At 50.0% G+C, this 19,735-nt stretch overlaps 1 protein-coding gene across 3 annotated transcripts in view; it reads right to left on the reverse strand.

Annotated features, from left to right (window-relative positions):
* LOC140718976 (HHIP-like protein 1) overlaps window positions 1-19,735 on the reverse strand; it is a 124,865-nt gene that overhangs the window by 85,458 nt on the left and 19,672 nt on the right. For all 3 annotated transcript variants that reach the window (XM_073033295.1, XM_073033290.1, XM_073033302.1), the window contains exon 2: window positions 5,593-6,254. In XM_073033295.1, the coding sequence (XP_072889396.1) occupies window positions 5,593-6,254 (662 nt within the window). The remainder of the gene's footprint in view (window positions 1-5,592; window positions 6,255-19,735) is intronic.

Raw genomic sequence — 19,735 nt, forward strand, 5'->3', positions numbered from 1 at the left:
TTGGCTGATACCCCTCCCTTTCCCCAGCAAACCCCCCCCCCCCCCCCACTCAAACACTCAACTCTTCCCAGCTCAGTCCAGGTGAAAATCAAAGCTGGAGCCACTGGAGTGCCAGAAGAGCAAGTGGGGAAGTGTTTCAGAAACTGGGAATGGTACTGCAGCAAAGGTGAGTGTGTGTGGAATTGTATCCCAGAGAAAACACCCAGGAACTGTACTGCAACGGATGTCCAATGTTCTGGGACCTCCAAGTTCCATACAGCACACCGACTACTATTGATTATAACCTCAGCAAATTTGTCAATGTGATTTCCTTTTCATGAATCCCTATTAACCCTTCCTAAATTATTATTACCACTCCCAGCATTTTCTCAACTACTGAGGACTATTTTCCTGACTATTCTGAAGATCAGTTTCTGTAGAATCAAAAACTAGAGGTCATAGATTTAAGGTGAAAGGAAAAATTTTAAAGGGACCCGAGGGTCAATTTTATCTTGCACTGTCCCCTCTAAGCTATGCGGGTGCACAGCCACACAGTAAAAATGCTCCTGTGCACATAGCCTCCGTCGTCATGCAGCTGGAATTTTCTTTTAACATGATGTTAATATAATTCTGAATTCTATGTTAGTATGATTGTGAAATACCCTGTAATTAACTGTGCTAATGAGTATAATCCACAAATTTTCTAAATAATAAACATACTGCAACCTTTGAAACATTTTCCAGCTTCAATGTATTTACATCATCAGTGTTTTAAGTTACAAATTGTAACAATAAACACAGAATGGAAGTCAGTAGCTCATTGTTAATAAACCACTGACACCATCTACAGAAAAACATTTTAAGTGTGCGCAGTTTTCAATCTGTGTAAAAATGTTCAATCTGCTCAGACAATGGTTGGTCTGCATAGCTGTAGAAACAAATTAGTCGGAACGTTAGGCGTACGGAAGTACCAAAGGTCGAGGCAAGGTCAAAAGATAATTTGACAGGTACACAGATCAGAAAATTAGCGCGATATGGATCAAATGTTGGCCTTCTTTTACACATTGGTTTGTTTGTCAGTCTTTTGTGTGTAGTTTTTCACTGATTCTATTGTATTTCTTTGTTCTTCTATGAATGCCCACAGGAAAATTAATGTGACAAAAATGTACTCTGATAATAACTTGGGTCAGCACAGTAGTGTCTCAGTTAGCACAACACTTTACAGAACCAGCGACCCAGCTTCAATCCCCATCACTGCCTTTAAGGATTTTGTATGTTCTCCCGTCATCACGTGGATTCTCTCCGGTGCTCCGGTTTCAAAGACCGTACTGGTTGGTAGGTTCATTGTAAATTGTCCTGTGATTATGCCAGGATTAAAGTCCAGGGATTACTGGGCAGTGATGCTCAAAGGACCAGAAGGGGTTACTCCGTACTGTATACCAATAAATAAATATATAAACCACTTTGAAATGTGGGTAAACAAGACTAATTTAGATGGGCATCTTGAACGGAATAGACATTGAATTGAAGAAACTGTTCCCATGGTCTAAGACTGTGAAACTTAACATGTGGCTTTAGATTATAAAGCATATGAGCAGATTTGGGCCAACTGACCATCAAGTCTGCTTCACAATTTCATTAAATGGCTGACCTATTTCCCTTTCAAGCCCATTCTTCTGCCTTCAAGAGGACGGCAAATGGTATGGTTGTCTTTTTTTATTTAACAAGACAATCTGAGTACAAAATTAGATGTCTTGTTTCACATTTTACAGTTGAGACCACATCTGGGAAGTTGCAGATAGCTCTGGTTCCCCTGCTAAATGGAAGATACACTTGGAATACAGGGCTGTGTTGTGAAAGGTCACTGGACGGATTCCTGGGTTGACAGGTCCATCTTATGAAGAGCAAGCAAGCAGACTGGGCTTGTACCCTTGAGTAAGAGGTGATTGTATTGAAATCAAATTTCTAAGTTCAAAGTAAAATTTATTATCAGAGTACATACATGTCGGCCACTTACAACCCTGAGATTCTTTTTCTACAGGCATACTTAGCAAATCTATAGAACAGTAACTGGAAACAGGATCAGGAACTATAAACAAACTGTGCAAATACAGATAATAAATAAATAGCAACAAATAACAGACATGAAATAACAAGATAAAAAGGTCCTTAAATGAGTGCAGTTATCCCCTTTTGTTGGTGAGTCTGATGGTTAAGTGGTAGTAACTGTTCTTGAACCTGGTGGTGTGAGTTCCTGTATCTTCTACCTGATGGCAACAGTGAGAAAAGAGCATGACCTGGGTGGTGAGGATCTTTGATGATGGATCTACTTTTCTACAGCAGTGTTTCACATAGATGTGCTCAATCGTTGGGAGGGTTTTATCCGTGATGTACTGGGCCAAATCCATTGCCTTTTGTAGAAATGTACGAAATCCTCAAGAAGTTTGAGGAGGGTAGATGTGAATTCCCCACTGACAGTCATTGTGAATCAGTGTCCTAGTGACAGTTAGCGTCTATTGAACCCCAGTGACATCATATACCCAGTGATATACAGACAGTCAGCAGGTACAGAATCTGCAGTGAATAATGGTCACTACAAAACTGTACCCCAGTAACAGTTACATGTCTCATCATGTCTGGTGGCAGTTAGTGTATGTAGAACCTGTAACTGCATCTGTGATTCCCACCTTTGCTGCTGGGACGGGGTTCCTCCAGGTGAAATCTGAACATGACGGGCTGCCCCTTTCATGGGAGCTTCACCCGCATCCCCCGGACCACCACACAACCCCATTCCCCATCCTCCAACCCCAACCCGTATCCCGGGACCACCACACAACCCCACTCCCCATCCTCCAACCCCAACCCATATCCCGGGACCACCACACAACCCCACTCCCCATCCTCCAACCCCAACCCGTATCCTGGGACCACCACACAACCCCACTCCCCATCCTCCAACCCCAACCCGTATCCCGGGACCACCACACAACCCCACTCCCCATCCTCCAACCCCAACCCGTATCCCGGGACCACCACACAACCCCACTCCCCATCCTCCAACCCCAACCCGTATCCCGGGACCACCACACAACCCCACTCCCCATCCTCCAACCCCAACCCGTATCCCGGGACCACCACACAACCCCACTCCCCATCCTCCAACCCCAACCCGTATCCCGGGACCACCACACAACCCCACTCCCCATCCTCCAACCCCAACCCGTATCCCGGGACCACCACACAACCCCACTCCCCATCCTCCAACCCCAACCCGTATCCCGGGACCACCACACAACCCCACTCCCCATCCTCCAACCCCAACCCGTATCCCGGGACCACCACACAACCCCACTCCCCATCCTCCAACCCCAACCCGTATCCCGGGACCAGCACACAACCCCACTCCCCATCCTCCAACCCCAACCCGTATCCCGGGACCACCACACAACCCCACTCCCCATCCTCCAACCCCAACCCGTATCCCGGGACCACCACACAACCCCACTCCCCATCCTCCAACCCCAACCCGTATCCCGGGACCACCACACAACCCCACTCCCCATCCTCCAACCCCAACCCGTATCCCGGGACCACCACACAACCCCACTCCCCATCCTCCAACCCCAACCCGTATCCCGGCACCACCACACAACCCCACTCCCCATCCTCCAACCCCAACCCGTATCCCGGCACCACCACACAACCCCACTCCCCATCCTCCAACCCCAACCCGTATCCCGGCACCACCACACAACCCCACTCCCCATCCTCCAACCCCAACCCGTATCCCGGGACCACCACACAACCCCACTCCCCATCCTCCAACCCCAACCCGTATCCCGGGACCACCACACAACCCCACTCCCCATCCTCCAACCCCAACCCGTATCCCGGGACCACCACACAACCCCACTCCCCATCCTCCAACCCCAACCCGTATCCCGGGACCACCACACAACCCCACTCCCCATCCTCCAACCCCAACCCGTATCCCGGGACCACCACACAACCCCACTCCCCATCCTCCAACCCCAACCCGTATCCCGGGACCACCACACAACCCCACTCCCCATCCTCCAACCCCAACCCGTATCCCGGGACCACCACACAACCCCACTCCCCATCCTCCAACCCCAACCCGTATCCCGGGACCACCACACAACCCCACTCCCCATCCTCCAACCCAAACCCGTATCCCGGGACCACCACACAACCCCACTCCCCATCCTCCAACCCCAACCCGTATCCCGGGACCACCACACAACCCCACTCCCCATCCTCCAACCCCAACCCGTATCCCGGGACCACCACACAACCCCACTCCCCATACTCCAACCCCAACCCGTATCCCCGGACCACCACACAACCCCACTCCCCATACTCCAACCCCAACCCGTATCCCGGGACCACCACACAACCCCACTCCCCATACTCCAACCCCAACCCGTATCCCGGGACCACCACACAACCCCACTCCCCATCCTCCAACCCCAACCCGTATCCCGGGACCATCACACAACCCCACTCCCCATCCTCCAACCCCAACCCGTATCCCGGGACCACCACACAACCCCACTCCCCATCCTCCAACCCCAACCCGTATCCCGGGACCACCACACAACCCCACTCCCCATCCTCCAACCCCAACCCGTATCCAGGGACCACCACACAACCCCACTCCCCATCCTCCAACCCCAACCCGTATCCAGGGACCACCACACAACCCCACTCCCCATCCTCCAACCCCAACCCGTATCCAGGGACCACCACACAACCCCACTCCCCATCCTCCAACCCCAACCCGTATCCCGGGACCACCACACAACCCCACTCCCCATCCTCCAACCCCAACCCGTATCCCGGGACCACCACACAACCCCACTCCCCATCCTCCAACCCCAACCAGTATCCAGGGACCACCACACAACCCCACTCCCCATCCTCCAACCCCAACCCGTATCCAGGGACCACCACACAACCCCACTCCCCATCCTCCAACCCCAACCCGTATCCCGGGACCACCACACAACCCCACTCCCCATCCTCCAACCCCAACCCGTATCCCGGGACCACCACACAACCCCACTCCCCATCCTCCAACCCCAACCCGTATCCCGGGACCACCACACAACCCCACTCCCCATCCTCCAACCCCAACCCGTATCCCGGGACCACCACACAACCCCACTCCCCATCCTCCAACCCCAACCCGTATCCCGGGACCACCACACAACCCCACTCCCCATCCTCCAACCCCAACCCGTATCCCGGGACCACCACACAACCCCACTCCCCATCCTCCAACCCCAACCCGTATCCCGGGACCACCACACAACCCCACTCCCTATCCTCCAACCCCAACCCGTATCCCGGGACCACCACACAACCCCACTCCCCATCCTCCAACCCCAACCCGTATCCCGGGACCACCACACAACCCCACTCCCCATCCTCCAACCCCAACCCGTATCCCGGGACCACCACCACCCTCACTCCTGAGGAGTGCACCTCAGCCACATCCCCGGGACCACCACACAACCCCACTCCCCATACTCCAACCCCACGACCACCATACAACCCCACTCCCCATCCCGGTACAGCCACCCCACCCACCTCTGCGACGCGGGGTCTAGCGCGTTCATGTTGTCAGGCAGCAGGCGGAACTCTCCGATGCGGATCCTCTCCTCCTTGCGGGCGTACACCGAGTAGTAGACGTAGACCTTGCCGTTGCGCCTGAAGTCGGGATGGAAGGCGAGACCCAGGAAGCCGCGCTCGTCGCCCAGCCACGGCGAGGTGAGCACGGCCTGGGTCAGGTTGAGGAAGGGCCGGCTGAGGCGGGAGCCGTCCGGCAGGTAGGCCCACACCAGGCCCAGCTGCTCGGCCACGAACAGGCGGCGGGTACCGTCGCCGGCGGTCGCCATGGCGACCGGGTTCCGCAGCCCATTGGCCACCTCGCGCAGGCAGAGCTGCAGGCAGCCGCTCGAGCCCGTGCGCGCGTTCCCCAGCCCGGACTCGGGCCGCGCGCTCCGCAGCACGTTCGGGTAGCAGTAGTCGGGGTCGCGCAGCTCGAGGAGGCCGCAGAAGGCGTCCCGGTCGGGGTCGGGCTCGAGCGCCAGCGCCTGCGCCTGCGCGCCGCCCTCGGTCAGCAGGCTGAGGGCCGAGCGGCACTGCCGCCAGAAGGCGGTGCAGTAGCCGGCGCACAGGCCCGGCAGCTGGCGGACCGGCGTGCTGGCGTCCTCCGCGTCGTACAGGTGGGCGGCGAACGGAGAGCACCGCTGCAGAGGGGTGGGTGGGATGTTGGGGGAGCAGTGGTGCGGTGAGGGTGGAGGGGCAAGAGAGAGAAGACAGGCACGGAATCAGAATCTGTCAGCACTTGGTGTCCAGAGTTGACGTTGCAGCTTTTTAGTTCAAGTCGCGCTGCCGCTGTATTACACTCCGCACATTGGGTGCAATTTCCTAATGATCTGGAAGGTTAAGATTTAGCCGTTTGGATACCAAGCTAACTCCCCGATAGAAGACAGTGGGAAGTTGCGGAGGGTATTATTCTGTCTGGGGTCTGTGACCGATGGTGACTGGTGCTGGGACCTCTGTGAGAGAGTCAAAGAACACCACAGCACAGGAACATGCCCTTCAGCCCATCAAATCCATGCCTGCCTGGTTTCCTGCGTAGTCCCATCTACCTGCACTGACAGTAGCCCTACAAACCTCCCTCATCCACATATCTATGCAAACCTGCACTTTCAGTTGAACCTGCATCCATCACTTTCACTGGCAGCTTGTTCCACACTCGAGCCAAACTCAGAGTGAAGAAACTCCCCTTCAGTTTCCCCTTAAATATTTCACCCTAAACCTATGACCTTTAGTTCTGGTCTCACCCTATCCGAGGGAGAAAAGTCTGCTTGTTTTAATCCTATCTATATTCATCATAATTTTGCATACCTCTATCAGAACTATATAGGACCCTGGTCAGACCCCACTTGGAGTACTGTGCTCAGTTCTGGTCGCCTCACTACAGGAAGGATGTGGAAGCCATAGAAAGGGTGCAGAGGAGACTTACAAGGATGTTGCCTGGATTGGGGAGCATGCCTTATGAGAATAGGTTGAGTGAACTCGGCCTTTTCTCATTGGACCGACGGAGGATGAGAGGTGACCTGATAGAGGTGTATAAGATGATGAGAGGCATTGATCGTGTGGCTAGTCAGAGGCTTTTCACCAGGGCTGAAACGGTTGCCACAAGAGGACAGGTTTAAGGTGCTGGGGAGTAGGTACGGAGGAGATGTCAGAGGTAAGTTTTTACTCAAAGAGTGGTGAGTGCGTGGAATGGGCTGCCAGCAACAGTGGTGGAGGCAGATACGATAGGATCTTTTAAGAGGCTTTTAGATAGGTACATGGAGCTTAGTAAAATAGAGGGCTATATGTAAGCCTAGTAATTTCTAAGGTAGGGATGTGTTCGGCACAACTTTGTGGGCCAAAGGGCCTGTATTGTGCTGTAGGTGTTCTATGTTTCTAACTCCCCTCATTCTACAGCACTCCAAGGAATGAATAATATATAGTTATAAATATAAATGACTTGAAAACTGTTGGTGGGTGGGTTAGTAAGATTTTTGACAAAGATTGGTGGAGATGAGGAGAGTGCAGAGAGCTGTCAACAATATAGTAGATTACAACACGTACAAGGTGCTGGAGGAACTCAGCAGGTCAGGCAGCTTCCATGGAAATGAACAAACATTCGGCATTTCAGCCTGAGACCCTTCTTCAGGACGGAAATAAAAGGGGGAAGATGCCAGAATAAAAAGATGGGGGGAGTGGAAGAAGGACAGCTAGAAGGTGATAGGTGAGGCAAGGAGGGTAGAAAAGGTGAAGAGCTGGAGAGGAAGGAATCTTATAGGAGAGGAAGATGGGCCATGGGGGCAAGGAAGGAGTAGGGGACTCAGGGGGAGGTGATATGCAAGTGAGAAGAGTGGGGAATAGAAAAAGAGGGGAGAGGAAGGCAATTTTTCTTTCACCGGAAGGAGAAATCAATATTCATGCCATCAGGTTAGAGGCTACCCAGACAGAATATGAGATGTTGCTCCTCAACCCTGGGTCACAAGAGAAATCCATGGGTCGATATGTGGAATGGGAATCAGAATTAAAATGTTGGGTCATCAGGAATTCCACTTTTGGCAGATGGAGCAGAGGTGTTCAGCGAAGTGATCCCCCCATTTACGACGAGTCTCACTAATGTAGGGGAGGCTGCATCGGACACAATAGATGACCCCAGCAGATTCACAGGTGAAGGATTGCCTCACCTGGAAGGACTGTTTGGGGCCCTGAATGGAGGTGTGGGAGGAGGTGACTGGGCAGGTGTAGTACTTTGGCTGCTTGCAGGGATAGTGCTGGGAGAAGATTAGTGGGGAGCAACGAATGGACAAGGGAATCACAGAGGGAGTGATCCTATGGAAAGCAGAGAGTGGGGGAAGGTAAAGATGTGTTTGGTGGTAGGATCCTTTTGGAGATGGCAGAAGTTGCAGAGAATGATGTGTTGGAAGCTCATGGGCTCATCTATCACTGTTAAGGTAGTGGGAAGATGGGGTGAGTGCGGATGTCCAGGAAATGGAGGAGGTGCAGTTGAAGGCAGCATCAATGGTGGAGGAAGGGAATCCCTGTTCTTTGAAGGAGGACATCAAGGAAAGCCTCATCCTGGGAACAGAAGTGGTGATGATGAAGGAACAGACGAAAGTGACTCATTTTTACTGGAGACAGGGTGGGAAAGGGTATAGTCAAGACTGCCTTGGGAATCGGTAGGTTTATAAGAGATGTCAGTTGACAGTCTGTCTCCAGGGATGGAGACAGTGATATTGAAAAAGGGGAGGGAGGTTTCAGAAATGGACCAAGTGAATTTAAGGGCAGGGTGGACATGGGAGGCAAAGTTGATGAAATTGATGAGCTCAGCGTGGGTGCATGAAGCAGCACCAATGCAGTCATCAATGCAGCAGAGCAAGACTTGGTTAGCTACCAGGGATGTCTTGGAACATGGACTGTTCTAGGTAGCCAATGAAAAGGCAGGCATAGCTGGGGCCCGTGTGAGTGCCCAGGGCTACTCCTCGAGTTTGGAGAAAGTGGGAGTAGCTGAGGAAGAAATTGTAGAGGGTAAGGACCGGTTCTGTCTGACAGAGGAGGATGATGGTGGAGGGGAACTGGTTGACTCTATTATTGTGAGGGCTTTAATGCTTTCTTGATGGGGGGATAGAAATGTATAGACATCCGTGGCGAAACTGAGGCCGTCAGCGCCGGGGAATTGAAAGTTAGTGAGAAGATCGAGAGCATGAGAAGTGGGAAGGACCGAACCAAGGGTGGGGGGTAGAATGGAGTCAAGGTATGGGACCCAAGTTCAGTGGTGTAGCAGTAGGCAGAGAGTGGGCCTACCCAAACAAGTCAGGTTTGTGGATCTTGGGTAGGAAGTAGAAGTGAGTAGTGCGGGATAAGGGAACTGAATTTTGTGGCAATGGATGAGAGTTCTCCAGAGGTGATTAGGTTAGTCATGGTGTCAGGGACAGTGGCTTGATGGCAGATTACTGATCAGTTGGGGTTAGAAATGGCTGATGGAGTCTCATCTAAGCGATTTTGAAGTTTAAACTTTGGGAAGTCAAGTCTGTGTCCTCTGATTCTTCTCCTCTCTTTCCACAGCCACTGCATGACTGGCTGGTACACCCAGTGCTTGGTTGCTGCAGTCACAGCGTGTGGAAACTGTCCCTTTGGCCCAACAAGTCCATGCTATCTAAGACAGGTTCGCAACCTGGGGTCAACGGAAAACTCAGTTGATATAGTCCTTGATATAAATAGGTTGGAAGCCCTCGATCTGGCCCCATTTGCCTGTGTCTGGCCCATATCCCTCAATCATCATTTCAGACATGCATCATCTACACGTATTTGATTAATCTTTACCTTGCTGAATATCAGGGAAGTCACACAGATTAACCCTTACCCTGCTAAATATCAGATAGTGAAATCACACTGAATAACCTTTACCTGCTGAATATCAGAAAGTGCAGTTACAGTGATTAACACTTACCCTGCTGAATTCCAGACAGTGGCACACACAAAATGCTGGAGGAACTCAGCAAGCCAGGCAGCTTCAAAGGAAAAGTACAGTCAATGTTTTGGGCCGAGACCCTTCAGCAGGAATGGTCCTGCGAAAGAGTCTCGACCCAAAATGTCAACTGTACTTCTTTCCATAGAAGCTGTCTGGCCTGCTGAGTTCCTCCAGCATTTTGTGGGTGTTGCTTGGATTTCCAGCATCCACAGATTTTCTCTTGTTTGAGATAGTACTGTCACACTGATTAACCCTTACACTGCTGAATAACAGACTGCACTGTCACAGTGATTAACCCTTATACTGCTGAATAACAGACTGCGCTGTCACAGTAATTAACCCTTACCCTGGTGAATAACAGACTGCACTGTTACAGTGATTAACCCTCATCCTGCTGAATAACAGACTGCACTGTCACAGTGATTAACCCTTACCCTGGTGAATAACAGACAGTGCAGTCACACTGAGGTTCCTTAAGGTTGTTATAGCCAGGGTGGGGCTGGTAATGTGGACAAGCTCCCACTACCTATCAAATGTTCCCAGTGGCGTGCACCTCAAGTAGCCTCTGACAACCAAATGTAGTTCCTGGTATTCATATGTGGCTTAGCTACTAAACCCAGTGGGACTGTTTCTACTGAAGGAGGAGAGGCAAAGGTAGGTTACTGGCACCTTAAAACCTGTTGCTGCGGTCAGATGGGGCTTGTCAGCCGTGGTCGGCAGCTCATCCAGAAGAAGGAAACCTCCGCTGTCTTGCAGCACTCATGGGGAAGGCTTCGGGAATAAACTCCGAGGGAAAAATCCAGAGCTGGAGTCCCTAAGGCAGTCCTACTTTGAGTTCAATGTTGACTGGCAACTCCTGTGCCAAACCGTATCGGTCGGTCTCTGCCGTTCCTTTGGGTTGATCAGATACGTGGAGAGGGGGAGCTTGCTCTCCATATCGTACTGCCCAGGCTGGTGTATCTAGACAGCTAGGACACAATATCCGTGGTCAACTCTGACTGACGAGGCCTTAGTCACAATGAGAAGCCTTTACCCTGCGGAATAAACAGTGTTCTCACACTGATTAACCCTTACCCTGCTGACTAACAGCGGTTTCACACAGATTAACCCTTATCCTACTGAATAGTGGATGATGATGTCATACTGATTAACCCTTATCCTGCTGAATAGCAGACAGTTTTACCACACTAATTAACCCTTACCCTGCTGAATAACAAAGAGTACTGCGAGACTGCTGAACCTTTACCCTGGATAACAGACAATGCTCTCACACTGATTAACATCTATCCTGCTGGATAACGGACAGAGTTGTCACACTGTTTAAAGCTTACCCTGCTGAATAGCAGACGGTACAGTCTCTCTGATTAACCTTTATCCTGCACAATGACAGGCAGTGTTGACACTATTTAGTGTTTACCCTGTTGATTAGCAGTTTTGTCACACAGATTACCAATACCCTGCAGAATAACAGACACTGTTATCAGACTGATTAACCCTTACTCTGGTGAACAACAGACAGTGCTGTCAGTCTGATTAACACTTACCATGGCGAATAATAGAGTGTTGTCACACTAATTAACCCTTACCATACTGAATAACAGACAGAGCTGTCACACTGGATAATCATTAACCTGCTGAATAACCCTTTCCCTGCTGAATAACAAACAGTAGTCACGCTGATTAACCCTTACCCTGCTTAAGAACAGATTCTGTACTGCAATGTTGTGATGAGCTTTTACCCTCCCAAATAGCCAAATGTTTCCTCTGGTGGGGGTGTCCAGAACTAGAGGGCACAGCCTCAAATTTGAGGAGCAACCCTTTATAAAAGAGGTAAGGATTTTTTTTTTTTAGCCACAGAATACTGAATCTGTGGCCACAGATAGCTATAGAGGCCAAGTCCATGGGTATATTTAAAGCAAAAATTCATAGTTTCCTGATTGGTCAGGGCATCAAAGGTTACGGTGAGAAGGCGGGTGTATGGGGTTGAGTGGGATCTGGGATCAGCCATGATGGAATGGCAGAGCAGACTCGATGGGCTGAATGGCTTAATTCTGCTCCTTTGTCTTTTGGTCTTATATCTTACTCTCGATAAGTACTCCATTTGTTCCTACCAGCCTATATCTGCTATGCAACTCCTTTTTATTCTTAACCAGGCCTCAATATCTCTTGAGAACTAAGGTTCCCTACTCCTGTTGCACCATACAAGATTTGTACTCTCAAAATGTCACTTTGAAGGCCTCCCACTTACGTGCATTTTTGCCAGGAAACAGCCTGTTCCAATCCGCACTTTCCAGATCTTTTCTGATACCATCAAATTGGCCTTTCTCCAATTTAGAATCTCAGCCCAAGGGCATTTGAAACTAATGGCATCGTGGTCACTGGATGCAAAGCATTTCCATACACAAACTTCTGTCCCCTGCCGTGCCTCGTTCCCTAAATAGTAGATCCAGGATCAGCCATGATGGAGTTGTGGAGAAGACTCAAATGGCCTAAGTCTGCTCCTGTGTCCATAAGATCATAAGATATGGGAGCAGAATTAAGACCGTCAAGTATGCTTCACCATTTCATCATGGCTGATGCAACTTTTCTCTCAGCCCCAATCTACTGCCTTCCTCCCCCGTCTCGTGTATCCCTTCATGCCCTGACCAATCAAGAATCTATCAACCTCTGCCCTAAATATACATAAAGACCTGGCCTCAACAGCTGCCTGTGACAAAGAATTCCACAGATTCACCACTTTCTGGCTAAAGAAATTCCTCTTCATCTCCATTATAAAAGAATGCCCCTCTATTCTGAGGCTGTGTTCTCTGGTTTTAGACACTCCCACCATAAGAAACATCCTCTCCACATCCACTCTATCAAAGCCTTTCACCATTCAATAGGTTTCAATTCGGTCACACCTTATTCCTCTAAATTCCAATGAATACAGGCCCAGAGCCATCAGACACTCTTCATATGGCAAGACGTTCAATCCTGGATTCATTTTCGTGAACTCTATCCAGTTTCAGCACATCCTTTCCAAGATAAGGGGCCCAAAACTGCTCACAACACTCCAAGTGAGGCCTCACTAATGCTTTATAAAGTCTCAACATTACATCCTTGCTTTTATATTCTAGTCTTCTTAAAATGAGTGATAACATTGCATTTGCCTTCCTCACCACTGACTCAACCTGCAAATTAACTTTTAGGGAATCCTACACAAAGACTCCCAAATAACTTTGCACCTCAGATTTTTGTATTTTCTCTCCATTTAGAAAATAGTCAACCCTTTAATTTCTTCTACCAAAGTGTATGGCCATACACTTCCTGACGCTGTATTCCATCCACCATTTCTTAGCCCATTCTCCTAATCTATCTAAGTCCTTCTATAGCCTCTCTTTTTCCTCAAAACTACCAGTCCCTCCACTTATCTTCATATCATCTGCAAACTGTGTCTTATGGTCTAAGGCTCAATTCTTGTTCTTTTTCACATGTTCTAAAGCAGGGGTGTCAAACTCATTTTAGGTCACGGACCGGATTGAGCAAAATGCAGCTTCATGCGGGCCGGATCAGTCGGACGCGTGCGAATGCAGCTTTCGTTGCCTCCATTTTTTCAGCCTGCTCTCATGTGTCTCAGTCTCTGCTATAACTACAAAGTGTTTCACTTTACAAATTCCGTTTCTTATGAAGAAGACTGCCGAATAAACACTAAAAACCCTGAAAACCTGGTACCTGAATAAACTCAGCATTAGCCATATCATACGCCATAGGCGCTTCGATTACTGGGGCCAGCTTTAATAGTAATTAGATATTATCTCGCGGGCCAAAGATAATTCCACCACGGGCCGGATTCAGCCCGCGGGCCTTGAGTTTGACATATATGTTCTAAAGAGTTGATTTTTGTGTTCTCAAGATCACTCATTTATGGAAAAGTAAGACAATAACTAAAAGAGCAATTGAAAATCCTCAAAAATGCTCCCTTCTTTAAAGCAGGAGAGTCATTCCATTTATATTTCTCATCGGTATGGGGAACAGGGAGGAAATAAAGACAGTCAGTTCCTCCAAAAACCTCTCTGTTACAAGTATGGATAAAATGAGAAACACAAAACACTGGAGGGGCAAAGCATTCCTATAAAACACGAACATATTGGTTAGTACTGCTGTCTTCAATCTCCAGCTACCTGAGCAACACACACAAAATGCTGGAGGGTCAGGCTGCATTCATGGAGAAGAATAAGGAGCTGACATTTCATGAGGACTCATAGGGTTGTGGCCCAAAATGTCTGGATTTCCAGGATCTGCAAGACTTCTTGTATTTATGATTTTAAGCTCCCCAAGTTTGTTCCCGATTTTCTGTGCTGTGAGTGTGGGCTCTCTGATCAAGTAGCTTTCCTTCCACATTCCAAAGGTGTACCAGTTGGTGGTTCATGGGCTACTGTGAGTTGTCTGGTAGAACAGGGGAGGGGAGAGAATTCATAGGGATGTAAGAGGAACAAATGGAATTAGTGCAGATGGGTGATTGTCGGTCAGAATTTACACAGTTGGCTGAAGTCCCTGTTGCTGCCTTACATGGCTATGAGAAATAGTTAGTCATTGGCAGGATGTGGCGTAGTCTCCTGAAGTACTGCGCTGTGGGTTAAGAGTCGGACTGGGCAAATTCTGCAAATCTTAGTCCTTCATGGACGTCACAGTATCAGATGCATTTCTGCAACAACTTGCTTTCATATTCAGTTTTAATGACACCTGGATTTTCTGATTTAATTATCAATTCTCCAGCTGCTGCAGTGGGATTTGAACTCTGGATCACAAGCTTAGCCCTTTCTGCGTCATTTGTCCTAAGACCATAAGATATAGGAGCAGAAGTAGGCCATTCGGTCCATCGAGTCTGCTCTGCCATTCAATCAAGGGCTGAACCACTTCTTCCAGTCATCCCCACTCCCTTGCCTTCTCCGCATACCCTTTTATGCCCTGGCTTATCAAGAACCTATCTATCTCTGCCTTAAATACACCCAGTAACTTGGCCTTTACAGCGATTCGTGGCAACAAATTCCACAGATTAATCACCTTCTGACCAAAGTAATTTATCTGCATCTGTTTTAAATAGACATCCTTGAATCCTGAAGTCATACCCTCCTGCCTTGGACTCCTCTACTACAGGAAATAACTTTGCCATATCTAATCTGTTCAGGCCTTTTAATATTAAGAATGTTTCTATGAGATCCCCCCCCCCCCCGATTCTCTTGAACTCTGGGGAATACAGCCCAAGAACTCCAGACATTCCTCATACGGTAACCCTTTCATGCCTTGTCCTCGCCATAACTATTACACAGTCTTACAAATGGATAATGGGAAACCGACTACAGGACCAACAGGGAAGGGGTGGCACGTTGTTAGATAGACTACAGGACCAACAGGGAAGGGGTGGCACGTTGTTAGATAGACTACAGGATCAGCAGGGAAGGGGTGGCACGTTGTTAGATAGACTACAGGATCAGCAGGGAAGGGGTGGCACGTTGTTAGATAGACTACAGGATCAGCAGGGAAGGGGTGGCACGTTGTTAGATAGACTACAGGATCAGCAAGGAAGGGGTGGCACGTTGTTAGATAGACTACAGGACCAGCAGGGAAGGGGTGGCACGTTGTTAGATAGACTACAGGATCAGCAGGGAATGGGTGGCACATTGTTAGATAGACTACAGGACCAGCAGGGAAGGGGTGGCACGTTGTTAGATAGACTACAGGATCAGCAGGGAAGGGGTGGCACGTTGTTAGATAGACTACAGGATCAGCAGGGAAGGGGTGGCACGTTGTTAGATAGACTACAGGATCAGCAGGGAAGGGGTGGCACGTTGTTAGACTACAGGATCAGCAGGGAAGGGGTGGCACGTTGTTAGATAGACTACAGGATCAGCAGGGAAGGGGTGGCACGTTGTTAGATAGACTACAGGACCAACAGGGAAGGGTGGCACGTTGTTAGATAGTCTACAGGATCAACAGGGAAGGGGTGGCACGTTGTTAGATAGACTACAGGATCAGCAGGGAAGGGGTGGCACGTTGTTAGATAGACTACAGGACCAGCAGGGAAGGGGTGGCACGTTGTTAGATAGAGTACAGGATCAGCAGGGAAGGGGTGGCACGTTGTTAGATAGACTACAGGCCAACAGGGAAGGGGTGGCACGTTGTTAGATAGACTACAGGATCAGCAGGGAAGGGGTGGCACGTTGTTAGATAGACTACAGGATCAGCAGGGAAGGGGTGGCACGTTGTTAGATAGACTACAGGACCAACAGGGAAGGGGTGGCACGTTGTTAGATAGAGTACAGGATCAGCAGGGAAGGGGTGGCACGTTGTTAGATAGACTACAGGACCAACAGGGAAGGGCTGGCACGTTGTTAGATAGACTACAGGACCAACAGGGAAGGGGTGGCACGTTGTTAGATAGACTACAGGACCAACAGGGAAGGGGTGGCACGTTGTTAGATAGACTACAGGACCAGCAGGGAAGGGGTGGCACGTTGTTAGATAGACTACAGGACCAACAGGGAAGGGGTGGCACGTTGTTAGATAGACTACAGGATCAGCAGGGAAGGGGTGGCACGTTGTTAGATAGACTACAGGATCAGCAGGGAAGGGGTGGCACGTTGTTAGATAGACTACAGGATCAGCAGGGAAGGGGTGGCACGTTGTTAGATAGACTACAGGACCAGCAGGGAAGGGGTGGCACGTTGTTAGATAGACTACAGGCCAACAGCGAAGGGGTGGCACGTTGTTATATAGACTACAGGATCAGCAGGGAAGGGGTGGCACGTTGTTAGATAGACTACAGGATCAGCAGGGAAGGGGTGGCACGTTGTTAGATAGACTACAGGATCAGCAGGGAAGGGGTGGCACGTTGTTAGATAGACTACAGGCCAACAGGGAAGGGGTGGCACGTTGTTAGATAGACTACAGGATCAACAGGGAAGGGGTGGCACGTTGTTTGATAGACTACAGGACCAACAGGGAAGGGGTGGCACGTTGTTAGATAGACTACAGGATCAGCAGGGAAGGGGTGGCACGTTGTTAGATAGACTACAGGACCAACAGGGAAGGGGTGGCACGTTGTTAGATAGAGTACAGGATCAGCAGGGAAGGGGTGGCACGTTGTTAGATAGACTACAGGACCAACAGGGAAGGGCTGGCACGTTGTTAGATAGACTACAGGACCAACAGGGAAGGGGTGGCACGTTGTTAGATAGACTACAGGACCAACAGGGAAGGGGTGGCACGTTGTTAGATAGACTACAGGACCAGCAGGGAAGGGGTGGCACGTTGTTAGATAGACTACAGGACCAACAGGGAAGGGGTGGCACGTTGTTAGATAGACTACAGGATCAGCAGGGAAGGGGTGGCACGTTGTTAGATAGACTACAGGATCAGCAGGGAAGGGGTGGCACGTTGTTAGATAGACTACAGGATCAGCAGGGAAGGGGTGGCACGTTGTTAGATAGACTACAGGATCAGCAGGGAAGGGGTGGCACGTTGTTAGATAGACTACAGGATCAGCAGGGAAGGGGTGGCACGTTGTTATATAGACTACAGGCCAACAGGGAAGGGGTGGCACGTTGTTATATAGACTACAGGCCAACAGGGAAGGGGTGGCACGTTGTTAGATAGACTACAGGATCAGCAGGGAAGGGGTGGCACGTTGTTAGATAGACTACAGGATCAGCAGGGAAGGGGTGGCACGTTGTTAGATAGACTACAGGATCAGCAGGGAAGGGGTGGCACGTTGTTAGATAGACTACAGGATCAGCAGGGAAGGGGTGGCACGTTGTTAGATAGACTACAGGATCAGCAGGGAAGGGGTGGCACGTTGTTAGATAGACTACAGGATCAGCAGGGAAGGGGTGGCACGTTGTTAGATAGACTACAGGATCAACAGGGAAGGGGTGGCACGTTGTTTGATAGACTACAGGACCAACAGGGAAGGGGTGGCACGTTGTTAGATAGACTACAGGATCAGCAGGGAAGGGGTGGCACGTTGTTAGATAGACTACAGGATCAGCAGGGAAGGGGTGGCACGTTGTTAGATGGACTACAGGATCAGCAGGGAAGGGGTGGCACGTTGTTAGATAGACTACAGGACCAACAGGGAAGGGGAGGAACGTTGTTAGATAGACTACAGGATCAACAGGGAAGGGGTGGCACGTTGTTTGATAGACTACAGGACCAACAGGGAAGGGGTGGCACGTTGTTAGATAGACTACAGGACCAACAGGGAAGGGGTGGCACGTTGTTAGATAGACTACAGGATCAGCAGGGAAGGGGTGGCACGTTGTTAGATAGACTACAGGATCAGCAGGGAAGGGGTGGCACGTTGTTAGATAGACTACAGGATCAGCAGGGAAGGGGTGGCACGTTGTTAGATAGACTACAGGATGAGCAGGGAAGGGGTGGCACGTTGTTAGATAGACTACAGGACCAACAGGGAAGGGGTGGCACGTTGTTAGATAGACTACAGGATCAGCAGGGAAGGGGTGGCACGTTGTTAGATAGACTACAGGACCAACAGGGATGGGGTGGGATGTTGTTAGATAGACTACAGGACCAACAGGGAAGGGGTGGCACGTTGTTAGATAGACTACAGGATCAGCAGGGAAGGGGTGGCACGTTGTTAGATAGACTACAGGACCAACAGGGAAGGGGTGGCACGTTGTTAGATAGACTACAGGATCAGCAGGGAAGGGGTGGCACGTTGTTAGATAGACTACAGGATGAACAGGGAAGGGGTGGCACGTTGTTAGATAGACTACAGGATGAACAGGGAAGGGGTGGCACGTTGTTAGATAGACTACAGGACCAACAGGGAAGGGGTGGCACGTTGTTAGATAGACTACAGGACCAACAGGGAAGGGGAGGAACGTTGTTAGATAGACTACAGGATCAACAGGGAAGGGGTGGCACGTTGTTTGATAGACTACAGGACCAACAGGGAAGGGGTGGCACGTTGTTAGATAGACTACAGGATGAACAGGGAAGGGGTGGCACGTTGTTAGATGGACTACAGGATCAGCAGGGAAGGGGTGGCACGTTGTTAGATAGACTACAGGACCAACAGGGAAGGGGAGGAACGTTGTTAGATAGACTACAGGATCAACAGGGAAGGGGTGGCACGTTGTTTGATAGACTACAGGACCAACAGGGAAGGGGTGGCACGTTGTTAGATAGACTACAGGACCAGCAGGGAAGGAGTGGCACGTTGTTAGATAGACTACAGGATCAGCAGGGAAGGGGTGGCACGTTGTTAGATAGACTACAGGACCAGCAGGGAAGGAGTGGCACGTTGTTAGATAGACTACAGGACCAGCAGGGAAGGGGTGGCACGTTGTTAGATAGACTACAGGACCAACAGGGAAGGGGTGGCACGTTGTTAGATAGACTACAGGACCAGCAGGGAAGGGGTGGCACGTTGTTAGATAGACTACCGGATCAGCAGGGAAGGGGTGGCACGTTGTTAGATGGACTACAGGATCAGCAGGGAAGGGGTGGCACGTTGTTAGATAGACTACAGGATCAGCAGGGAAGGGGTGGCACGTTGTTAGATAGACTACAGGACCAACAGGGAAGGGGTGGCACGTTGTTAGATAGACTACAGGATGAACAGGGAAGGGGTGGCACGTTGTTAGATAGACTACAGGACCAACAGGGAAGGGGTGGCAC

This window comes from Hemitrygon akajei, chromosome 2 (assembly GCF_048418815.1).
Source record: "Hemitrygon akajei chromosome 2, sHemAka1.3, whole genome shotgun sequence".
NCBI classification, from domain to species: domain Eukaryota; kingdom Metazoa; phylum Chordata; class Chondrichthyes; order Myliobatiformes; family Dasyatidae; genus Hemitrygon; species Hemitrygon akajei.